Source organism: Bufo gargarizans, chromosome 2 (genome assembly GCF_014858855.1).
Source record: "Bufo gargarizans isolate SCDJY-AF-19 chromosome 2, ASM1485885v1, whole genome shotgun sequence".
In the NCBI taxonomy this organism is placed as follows: domain Eukaryota; kingdom Metazoa; phylum Chordata; class Amphibia; order Anura; family Bufonidae; genus Bufo; species Bufo gargarizans.
Window position 1 is genome coordinate 113,135,211 of NC_058081.1, and position 12,485 is coordinate 113,147,695.

A 12,485-nucleotide genomic window follows, 5' to 3' on the forward strand; every position below is an offset into this window, starting at 1 on the left:
CCAGCAAAGGAAGCGAAATGGAGAATCACAATACATTAGTAAGTGTCTCTACATAATAAATGCCACTTACTGAAGTGAGACAAGCCCTTTAAGGTCAGTTCACCCTTCGCTATGTATTCCCATTGTTATCCTCTGCTAGAGGAGCAGAACAACAAAAATAACGGAAGTGCTGGATTCAGAGCCAGACATAGCCCATTGACTATTCTGGGGTCCGTTCAGAATTTCACTTTTTTACGGAAAAAAAAGTCCTGCATTCTCGCAAACTTTTTTGACGGAATCTGCGATAGAGGCCCCCGAATGGCGAGGATAAGAACTTAAATGCACAAAATGGAAAACAGCAGGATCTAATATTTAGTATAAAACAGATAAAACATCATGGCTGTTACCATGTCAGTTATGAGCCCCTGTTGCAGATTCTGCTAAAATAGCCAGACAAAATAGCGCAGCATATTGCGGTATTTTAGCCAGTAAAATGATGGACATCATAATGGAAACCGGACGGACTCCGTCATAGTCAGTTGGGTACCATTGCTGTCCATCATGTGATGCATCTGACGCTGCTGTCATTTTCTGGGTTCTGCTCCTGTAACAGAGCAAAACACCAGAAATGGTTAATGGTTAAGCCTAGTGCTGATGTGAATGAGCCCTTATCTGTCAACTTCAAATATGTATGAGAAAGCAAGCAGCCATCTTGGGTCACTGTATCATCGGTAAATATTATTCTGGTTTTAAATGGCACATCTTTAACGTGTACTGCCAGATCTTGTGCAGGAAAGGCCCGCTGTCCAACATTTAAGGTACTTATTAAAAGGGTTGTTTTATCTGGGACTTTTATGGCATATCGCTAGTCAGTTAGGTACGTGTCCCACTTCTGAGACCGGTTTTCCGAGATATTTTAACTGATGACCTATCCTATCCGATAGCTGTTTGAGAAGGCACCGGTGCTCGCAGTAGTGCCGCGGCCTTATCGCAGCTTTGCCTACGCCATGTGACGTCAGGTTCATCGGTCACGTGGCCTAGGTGTAGCTCAGCCCCAGTGAGATGAATGGGGCTGAGCTGTGATACCAAGCACAGACACTTTACGACGCTGAGCTGAGAGATGGCTGCAGCACTATTGTGAGTATAAAAGTATCAGGAAACCCCTTCAAAACCGGCCCCCATAAGCAAAGGAGAGCGCACCGTGAATGCGCAGCGCACTTTCCATTTATTTCTATGGGAGTTCTGAAAATAGCAAAGCGAGAGCACTCAGCTATTTTTTAGCAGTCCCATAGAAATTAATGAAGAGTGTGCAGCGCAACGCAGCCACCTCTCTTCTCTATGGAAACACTAGCAATAGAAATGAATAGAGTGCGGTTGCGCATGTGAGGCTGCTCTCCGCTCACTATGGGGGTCCTATTCTGGAGATAGGTTCGTGTCCTAGAGGTGGGTTCTGCACCTATTCTAGCAATATGCAACAAATGTCTCAGATGAGTCAAACATAAGCAGTATACACGCATTTTATATGTACTAATAATAACTGGATATCTCATTTCCTTCCTTGGGTTGTTATTATTGGCAGTATTTGATAGCACATTGTAGGATGCATGACGTTCAGTTCTTTTTGCACAAGTGTCTGCTACTTGGCCTGATTTAATAATTTACTTCACATCACTTATAAATATAACATAAATATCCACTGATATCTGGGGGGAAAAAATCTCAAGTGAAGGCCCATTGACACTGCTGTGTGAAAAGTGGTTTCAAGGAAGAAAGACGCTATGAGACAGTGTTCTTCAAATTAGGATATCTTCAAAGGGAGTCTGTCACCACATTTGAGCATATTAGACTGGTCAAATAGCGTTATATGTGCCACCGAGAACTTAAAACGGTACCTTAGTTGTATCTAATGGAGTTTTCTTTCAGCCAAAAATGAACTTTTAAGATTCTGTAAATGCGCCCTCTCAAGTGCCCATGGCGGCGTCTCAATCGTCCGAGCCCCAGGCAGCACCTCCTCAACGGCTCATAACCCCGCCCCCCGTGTGCCTCTGCCCGCCCGTTTACTCTCCTCCTCTCTCCTTTTCCACTGCGGCTGCGCGGTCAAGTTCGTAGCGGGCACAGTGGAAAAGGAGAGAGGAGGAGAGTAAACGGGCGGGCAGAGGCACACGGAGGGCGGGGTTATGAGCCGTTGAGAAGGTGCTGCCTGGGGCTCGGACGATTGAGACGCCACCATGGGCACTTGAGAGGGCGCATTTACAGAATCTTAAAAGTTCATTTTTGGCTGAAAGAAAACTCCATTAGATACAACTAAGGTACCGTTTTTAAGTTCTCGGTGGCACATATAACGCTATTTGATCAGTCTAATATGATCAAATGTGGTGACAGACTCCCTTTAAGATGCTCCAAAAGAAATAGAGGACCTCTTAGTGCTCCTGGCTTTAAAGAGTAACTAAACTTTTATTAAACTTTTTTTAAATGCCCCAAATGCCATTTAAATACCGGTAATTTTCCTAATATACAGTACTCTACTTTCAACTGTATTCACTATATTCACACATCTCTGACACATCTCCTTGCCCTGTAGTAATGGGGACGCAGTGAATAGTATATGGGCAGGAGCACACATTGTTGCTCCTGCCTGTGCCCCCTGAGGTTGGCTAAAGGCTGACACATGGTTACCATGTAAAAACATGCTGTGCCAGGATTAGCTGAACAGAGCGGCTCCTGCCTGTACCTGCTTCGCTAAGCTAAAAGCTTGCATGTAGGACTTTTCGCTGAATAAAGTGGTCAATTGAGCACTACATTGGTGCATGTCATCTCTTCCATCTGAAAATTTACAGAATCAGAAAACTAGTGAAGAGAAATGAGGAGCCAGGGAGCTGAAACAGAATGGCGGAGTGCTGGTGAATATGGCTTTTTCCACAGGCACAGAAGGCTGGGGTTGGAATTTTTTTTTAAAAAGTCTAGTTAGTGGATACTATAGCCCTGAATCTGAATGTCCTCACTTTGGGGGGAAATCTTCATTTGGAGAGATCAAGAAACCTACACTGTATTGTAATCAGTGCTGTCTTCTCAGCAATTGTTGTGGAGCTCGAGATCTTCAGCTCTAGGAGAGACAGAAAAGTATCTGCTTATCTTTTAATTCAGGTTCTGATCCTTAAGGGACCTTTACACAAGCCAAGAATCCCAAAGATAATTGCTAGCGAGCATTCATAAGAACGCTTGTTAGCGATTATCTGGGGTTGTTAATTTACCGCCGATGAACAAGCGATCATTCCTCCTCATGCTGTGGAGGAGATCACTACATTTCAATGCAGCTTTCTCCTCTGCTGATGAGCAGGCGATTGTCAGGAAGGAACGCTTCGCTGCTGCTATGTTGTCCAGTGTAAAGGGACCTTTAGACATTATACAACATATTGTAAAGTTTCTTTTGAGTAATATCTGGCTTTTTCGGTAGTTATAATAAGGTCATCTAACTTTATTATCAGGCTAATCATCTTATTGGGCAAAACAATCACAGTCAATACTCTCCTCTAGTCTGTCCAATGGAAAATGTGGAAACATTTCTCATAGGCTGTGCCGTAAATGTGGAATTTCTACCTGACATGCCTTCAATAAAATGGTGATTCACGCCAGCTACCCCAGTCCAGAAGCCATATCTTCTAATCGAAGATCATAGTGATTTTGAAATGTGCAAACTGATCTTGGGTCTGTTGCCATGTTTTATTCATATTCACCATGATAATGGCTTGTGTTGACTAAATCTGTCAAATTCAATGAGGAACTAATAAGCAAATGAGGGGGACAATTATGAGGTACGGTACAATAAATGTAGTGCCTGCATGTAGTGTCCTGGTGTATAGCAATCAAACAGCGCATCAGTTCTACATGGAAATCCTCCTTTAACTCCTCCAATAACAGCTGAATAGGCGGCAGACCAGTGCCGAACTTTCCTTCTTAGTTCCTTAAAATCCACCTAGGTCCACACACTTGACCCATTTCATTTCATGAGAAAACTTGAACTTGACGGCCCATCTCTTTATAGGCTATTATTTGTATAAATTGGTAGTTTTCTCCCCTATAGCTCTGATTCATTTGATTACTAAAATGACTTGGATAAACATGCGACTGATCCAGCTATAGAATGACTAGCACATTAAATACAGAACTGAAGACAATGCATTAAGACTGTCTGATCGTATAAAGGGCCCCCAAATACTCTTGTCAGTGGATTTTGCAATGCACATATCAACAAATATATATTTAGTTCTTAGCATTCATTATCCTTGCATATATTGATTTTTTAAAACGAACGACGTAAATAATCAGGCTCCTCTTCGTCATCATCAAGGTAAACGACCGCCACTTTTTTATCATCGGAGACCATGTGACCCTGATGGACCATTCTTTGCAGCTGCACACTTTTGTCAATTTCTGACATATCACCAATGAAGTGCTGGGATGTGATATTATAAGGAAGCTGAGAGATACCAGCAATTTCTTCCTCGCCATATCCACTCTCTGCCACCTCTGAACCATCCTTTGATTCACTGTATGACTGGCTCAGTTCTTGCTTTCCTTCTGTCTTACTAGATGTAATCACCATACTACTTTCTTGGGCTCCTACTTCTCCTGTATGTTTTGTGGCAATTTTTGTTATATCCATTTGAAATGTGAATGACTTCTCTGTTGGACCCAATTTAATGTGTCTAATTGACCTCTCACTCTCGGTGGAATCCCCAGATGGAGATGAAACAACATACTCTGATGATTCATAGGATTCTCTAGTTGGTCCTTCTAAAGTAATATGTTCTATGGTTTGACTATTAGGAGATCCTAGCTGGATATGCCTAATATATCTGTTTTTATCTTCCATGTGGGAACCATCTTCACCTCTGCTTTGAAAATTTGGTGAAATGGGGCCTTCAAAAACAATTTGCTCTCTGCTTGGACTTAATTTAATGTGGTGAACAGATGTATTGATGCTGGACTGATCTTTCGACTGAACAAAGCTCTCAGTTTCTTCAGGTGACTGTGGTCCAGAAAGATAACCCTGGTATTTAACTTGTTTTGCTACTTGGACTTTTTGAGTGGCAAAGTTAAATTCAATAGGATTATCATTATCATTGGTGTCTAAAGTGATATTAAGATCATTAGGTCTTGGAATTGATCCTTCCAAGAAAATTTCCTTACTTGTGTCACTAGAGTTGATCTTAAAAGTTGAAACAGTTTTACTTGCGCCAGCAATATTATCATTACATTTCTCTTGATCTCCACTCTGGTTTTCCTTAAAAACCAATTTCTGATGAACTTGGCTTAAATTGTCATCTTTAATGGATAATCCTTCTGTGATATTATGGCCAATACCCGCTGTTTTAAAAATAGGTCCATGAAATATAATCTGTTCTGCTGGGAAATTTTCTGTTGGACTTATTTTGATATGTCTAATAGATTTGTTTTGATCTGAGGTGTCTTCTGTATTTTGCACTATGTCCAATTTAAGTGTATCTGAAACAGGGCCCTCAAAGATTATCTGCTTCTTAGAGAGCATTTCCCTGGGCCCAATTTTAAAGTGATGCTCAGACCTGTTTATTTCTGTTGGAGACAGTTCACTAGCTGAGCCATGTTCAGATCCTGTTTCCTCATGTGTGACTTGCTCATGAGTGCTAAGTTCGATGTGTTTTATGAACTTGCTTCTATCAGTGGAGATTTGTCCTGTAGATAGTTCTATAGTAGGACTGATATGGATACTTGTGGTAGTTGGCCCTTTAATACTAATCTCTTCACTGTATTGTTCCTCACCATTATTTGCTCCTATGGCGACAGAGTGATCCAATTCCTGGTAGTTATCAGACTCTTTTGCTAATGTAAAGTTTTCATTTTGTGTTTGCAGGAAAGATTTTAAGTCATCAGTTGATTTTAAGTGTATGGTTGCCTCCTCACTCTGGACATCCTTAACCAGCTCTAACATATCTATATCATCAGTGTCTACTGTTTGTGATACATTAATTTCTGCTACAATTGTAACCATACCACTTTCTCCAGTTTGTCCAACTTTTTTTATATCCACTGCCAAACTGCTGCTTTGTGTTTGTTCCTCTCCAGCTAGTGCTGACAGTTCATCAACAAGGTCTTGTGGAAGTTTTCCTTGTAGGCAGTCCAATGCCCCTTTCAGTTTTTCATGTGGATCTTTAACATCTCTTGACAAAAGATCAATGATTGATGACTTCATTTCTTGTGGCACTTCAATCTTTCTCTCAATTGTAACACTTTCAGTGTGTGACTGATCTTTTCTGTCTTCATTACTCAAACTTTTTCCACTTTCATCAGAAGTATCTTTATCAGATGTGCTTTGCTCAGCAGCCATGGCATTTTTAAGAAGCTCACTCAAACTCTTACGACCCTGGGATCCTTGTAGGAACTCATCTTGCCAGGAATACTTAAGTTGAGATTCTTCTTCAGTGTGAATCTGTCCTCGTAAAAGCTCCTCTTCCTCCTCCTCATCTCCTAGGTATGGATTATCTTCAGGATCATAAACAAAGTAATCTATTTCCTCATCAGCATGCTCACCCTCTGTTACTTCTTCAACTTTAGATGGACCTTCCCTGAGCTGAGTGTCCTCCTGTAGCTTTTCTAGTGGTATTGAGGAATGTTGTTCAGAAGTGGCTGATTCTTCAATATTGTAGGTATCTGCTTCTTCCACATGAAATGGGGTTGGTAATTCTCCCTTCTCATATTCAAATGTTCCAAATGATTCCTCAACTATCTCAACATTAATTGACTTCCCTGTCCCTGTCTTTAGTCCAGAGTGTATTACATTTCCTATCCATTCTTCTGCTTGTGCTCCGGTAACATCTTTCAAGATTGTTTTCTTTGTTGTTTTCCCTTCTATTTCCTCAGGCAAGCTATCAGTTGATCCTGGTACAGTTTTTGATGGTGACTGGGTAGTTGTGTTCCATATATCTCTTAGATCAGGTTCATCAAACAAATCAAGTTCTTCTTTTGTTTTAGACTCCACAAAGATGTGTGTTTTTACAAAGCCATCACCACATTGCTCCTCCTTTTCCATGTAGGTTACGTTAGAATCATCTAGAGCAGTGGGTTGACCAAACTGTCTTAGAATATCTGCAACCATAGCTTTCTTTCCACTGTGTTCTGATGAACTGCCTGACGATTCAGATTCCACTGTGCACTTTGCATCACCTTCATACTTTTCATTCACTTTGATTGTCTCTTCGTTTTTTGGAAAAGTATCGTCTTCATTTATATTAGTTTTAGTTCCTGAAAGCCTTGTGTGTTCTGCATGACCCCCATTCTCTATTTCTAATCTAACTTCTCTTTTCTTGTCTTCATACTGTATTGGAATATCCAGGACTACTTGTTCTCCCTGAATACTTTCTCCAAATATAGTTGTTTTGAATTCAGAGTCCTGTTGTTTCTTCTCGACCGAATAAGGGATATCTATATTTCCTAGAAAAGTATTTTTGTCATTCCGATATGTATGGCTAATATTTCCTTGTGCTTTATCCTCCATGTAACTTTTTTGTGCACTGTTTTCAGCTTTTCTTGTTTCCAGTTTTATTGGTATCTCTAATACAATTTGTTGATCTGTTTCTGCTGTTTTCCTCACATGAGTGGTCTCATGTATGTCAACTTTAGACTCTGCTGCAACATTGTCATCTACTTTTTCTAGCTCCTCCTTTCTTTTTTTAGCTTGTTCCCTTTTCTTCCTTTCTTTTTTCACAGGAAGCTCTTGTGGTTTAGGCTCCTGAATCATCTCTTCCTTCACTGATTCTGTTACACTTGCTGCTTCTTCACTGATCACTTTATCTTTTTTTGTATACTGGAAATTAGTTTCCAAGGTTTGTTGTATTTCTTTGAAAGGCTTTGATGTTACTTCACTTTCTTCCGTTACTTTTGTTTCTAAAGTCTTTTGGATTGATTCCTGTTTTCTGTCTCCTATCCTATTATGTAAATCTACTTTTCTGGCCTCTTTGGAATGAGTTCTTGGGCGAGCCACTGGTTTAAGATCTTCAACTTTCTCATCTTTCCATGTTTCACTAATGAATGTAGACTGGGTTGGTGAAAATGTTGTTCTAACTGTAGGTTGCACTGGGCGATATGAAGACTGTAGGAATTCGCTCTTGTTTGATATGTCATATCTGGAAGGAAAACCTGTATCCCATCTTCTACTTTTGTCTTGAGTTGTATTTTCATATACATGTGATACATAATCTCTACTTGCATTAGCCAGGTTTGAATATTTTGACCTAATTTGTTGTTGTTGTGGTACAGTACGGGTTAGGAATCTGTCTACATTTGTGGTGTCTATTTTTCTTCTTATTTCTTCTTTACGTCTTGTAATTGGGTATTCAGTTCCTCTGTGAGAGTATTTTGTTGATTCCTCAAAGGCTGATGTTACGTATCCTAGAAAAAAATATGCCATATGTTATATGGAAAATAATACATCATTCAATAAATATATTTTAGCTTGCTGTGTCTCGTGTTTTCAAAATATGGTTTTAGATTTATAATTAGTTAAGTTATACTTTTTTTTTCTTTTGGGCCCTTCAGTAATCAGACACTAAAACACGATGTTATTATTATATACTGTTATAAGTTTATGGTAATCTCTAGTATACAAATAGGATTATTGTCATAAAGATGTCTATAATCTGCTACTGGGACTGGGGGGATACTGGGGCAGTGTGAAATTCTACTGCAAGTCATCTGGATGTTCTTAGTATAAAATACAGCATTTTAAGAAATAATTTCTAAAAATAACATTATATTAAAGGGGTATTCCAGGATTTTGTTATTGATTCTCAGGACAGGCCATCAAAATCGAATAGGCTGGGGTCCAACATCCAGCACCCAGCTGTTTTAGTGTAGCTCTCGCGATGGAAATACATAGCTCATTTAGGGTCTTGAAGGAACCTAATATTTAAAGGTGTTCCTTCAAGCCCCTAAATATATTAAAATAATAATCAATCACATATTCACCACTTAACCGCTGCTGTTTACAGAGCCGCTACTCCAGTCCTCAACTGCAGCCTGTATGTGCAGTGGTGATGTGATCATAAATGGCATGTGACTGCTGCATCCAATCACTGGCCTCAGAGGTCTCATGACATATACAGCTCATGCCAGTTATAGACTGCAGCAATCAAGTTGTGTATATGACTAAGTCACCACTACAGCCACATTAACATATAAGCAGGGACTGAAGCGGCAAAACTGGAAATGGCGAGAGATTAAGTGGTGAGCAATTAGTTTTACATTATTTTAACACATTTAGGGAATTTGTGTAACTTTTGAAATAAGTCAGAAAACCTCTTAAACTTTCATGCCAATATAATTTGGAGTATTTTCCAGACAAGTTTTGTGACAGTGTTTAGGCTCCATTCAGACATCCGTATGAATGGTCCGGATCCGTTCCATTCTGAAAAGATGCGGACAGCATACAAAACAGCATGCAAAGCACTTACAGACGTGTGAATGGACCCTTACTCTGTGAAAGCAGCCTTAGGATTAATGTTACCTGCAGGTCTGTCCCTCACTGAATGTTCTGTCCAGATCACTGTACCCTTTTTGCTTTCTGCCTCCAGCAGTGCCCTGTGATGGAAAAGACACAGAATAAGTCATTCAATTGGTGTAATATAAAATATAAAACTGTGCACTATGTATAACAAATTAAAATACTTCACATGCAGCAAGTTTCAACCATTGAGAAGTGGCTTTAATGCTATAGCATAACCTGCGAGTAACAGTGAATTATACTAATCATTGCATAGCAACAGATTTGCTAGGGAGATGTGAAAAACTGCCACGTCCCCTGAAACTTGCATGGATTTTTCCTGCATTATGTGTACAGGGGTTAAACAATATTTACATGTTTTCAGGGTCTTAGTTACAAGAGGCACACAGGTAACAACTGAAGGTGTCCATGATGCCTTCAAGGCCCAGTATTATAAATGACACATGGTAATGGGTGGGTGGGGGGCCCATTTGCAGATTTTGCAATGGGGCCATGAGCTTCAAGATATACCTCTGCTTGAATTGTACTGTTATGGGATTGGAGTTGTCCGAGATATTTAAAAATCTCAGACAAGCCCTAAAATGGCCTATATAAAAGTAAAAAAAATAAACTTTATCCTGCTGTTTCTTTTGCAAACAGTGGCGGTGATGGTGGTCTGCTAAGGCCAATGATTGGCTGTAGTGGTCACGAGCTGTGTCCTGGAACCTCACCGCTGCAGTTTGTAAACAAACAGTGGCAGGAGGACTAGACCAGCACTGCAGAAAACGGCACCGGAGAGCATGATGGTTTTTAATTTTAAGCCATTTTAGGGCTCATCTGAGATTTTAATTGTCTCGAAGAACCCCTTTAATCTGCTACATGTGAACACAGATCTAAGAGGTCATTTATTAATGTTTTTACTCCACTTTCTGGTGTATTTATGTCACAGATTTTTTGCAAAGGTGTTTTGCATCAAAATCTGCGATTTTTCCCTGTTCACACCACTTTTGCCTAGTGACAAAAAAGGGGGAGCAGTGTGGGCGGGGAGGCAGGCCCGTTTCATTGATCATCTTCCACACCAGTTTTTGGAGTGGAGAATTACCTTAAACGAAATTAAAGCATGCAGCACGGCCGCTGGTTTCAAGCGGCAAAGTTATTTAGAGGCCTACCCTCAACATAACTTTGGCGCATCCACCGGCAATGCAAAGGCATTAAGACCAGCAGTCTAAATAAATGTCCCTCTTAGTCTAAAAATTAGCTTTTACACATTCACTGTACGCTTGATGAAGGTACTTTATTTATATGAATAGTGAGTTTTTATAGGACTACTGATTACATTTTGTAATGTCTGACCTGCCCTGTAAAGAACTAATTCCTTTATTTCCCTGAAATTGCCTTCCATCGCCACCACTTCAATAAAAGCTGTTTTGGTGGTTGGCACAATAGACATTGCCTTATGTTATGATATAACCTACTATGCTGCAATTCAAACCCTTGCTAAAGCTCGAAAACTCCCTAAAGTATCCATCCTGAGTCATTACCCTCCTGCCCACCAGTCCTCAAACTCCTCCAGTTTAGCAAATTCTGAACAAGCTTCTTTATCTTATATAAGAGAGCATCTCATGTACCCGTTCACTCCCATGAGCTGTTCGACCTTTACCCATATTTTATGAATCTCTTGAAAGTAGGAAATTGGTAGTTCGCTCCACCTAGCCTATTACCCGCTATTGTTTTCAATATAGTACTTACACGTAATCCATGGGCAATATCTCTCACTCAATGAAGGCTCACTCAATGCCCATCCTCTCAGATGTTGCAATTGGTCAGATAAATAAGGTTTGGCAGTCCCACTTCACCCCCTTCTGTGGTTGTTGTAACATCTCCAGCTGTATTCACAGCATGGTTTTTTTCCACACCAGGTCTCGGAAGACACCATTGATCATATGGAACAGACGAAGTGGCAACCAGACGAGTGCATTATGCAACAGATATACTGTAAGATCTGTGACATTACAATCATTTTGACTACGTTAGCCTTGCCAGTCATACTGAGAAGGAGCTTACACCATGCAGCTGTTTTATGTTGTAGACGTGAAAACAAAGGTACTACATTAAGGGCTTCATAATCTCTGAGCTGTGCACTAATTTGTATGCCCAGGTATTTGAAACGTGATATAATCTAGAGCCCTCCCATCACTGCACTGTGGGCCCACAAGTATGCTCTTATTTAAAACTGACAAAAGTCCAAAGTGATCAATTATCCCCATTCCCTTTTCTAAAGAATATGTCCAATTGCCCAGAAACAACAGCATGTCATCAGCGTATAACGCCACTTTTTCCTGTTGATGCCCATAATGAAGCCCTACAATATCCAGAGATGCTCTTATCACCGCCTCTAAGGGCTAAATCACAATAGCTAATGAGTGGTGACAAATGGCACCCCTGCTGTATCCCTCTACATAGGGAGAAGGAGTCACAGAGAATCCTGTTTGCTCTAACCCTTGCCTTAGCAGCCGAGTACAGCAAAGTGTTCTGTAAAACCTAGGTGTCGCAGAGAAGCCCAAAGATATGTCCATTCAATTGTATTAAAAGCTTTAGCTGCATCAAAAGACGCTACTGCTTGAAGACCCTTCTTATCAGTAGGGACCTAAATATTCAGGAACAGTCTCCCAATATTAAACGCAGTTGGCATATTCAGCATAAAACTGGTCTGGTCTTAGTGTATTACGGATGTGATCACCTTATTATGCCTATTCGCCAATATTTTGGTAATAATCTTCACATCCACTGTTAAAAGTGTAATTGATCGATATGACTCAGGTAGTTGGGGGTCTTTATCAGGTTTTGGGATCACAACTATAATACCTTTGTTCATGGAAGACAGCAGGCAACCCTCCACTAGTGGTGCTTGCTAGACTGATAGCAATTGGGGAAGTAAAACCTCCTTATATTGTTTATAGACCCCAGCAGGTAACTCATCAACACCGTGGTT

General features: G+C 40.3%; 1 protein-coding gene across 1 annotated transcript in view; it reads right to left on the bottom strand.

The window, feature by feature from the left end:
* Positions 1–2,335: 2,335 nt before the first annotated feature.
* SYNM (synemin) overlaps positions 2,336–12,485 on the bottom strand; it is a 77,875-nt gene continuing 67,725 nt past the window's right edge. The window contains exons 3-4 of the mRNA XM_044279433.1: positions 9,518–9,591; positions 2,336–8,403 (exon numbers count right to left, since the gene is read on the bottom strand). Of these exons, the coding sequence (XP_044135368.1) occupies positions 4,280–8,403; positions 9,518–9,591 (4,198 nt within the window). The 3' untranslated portion in view covers positions 2,336–4,279. The remainder of the gene's footprint in view (positions 8,404–9,517; positions 9,592–12,485) is intronic.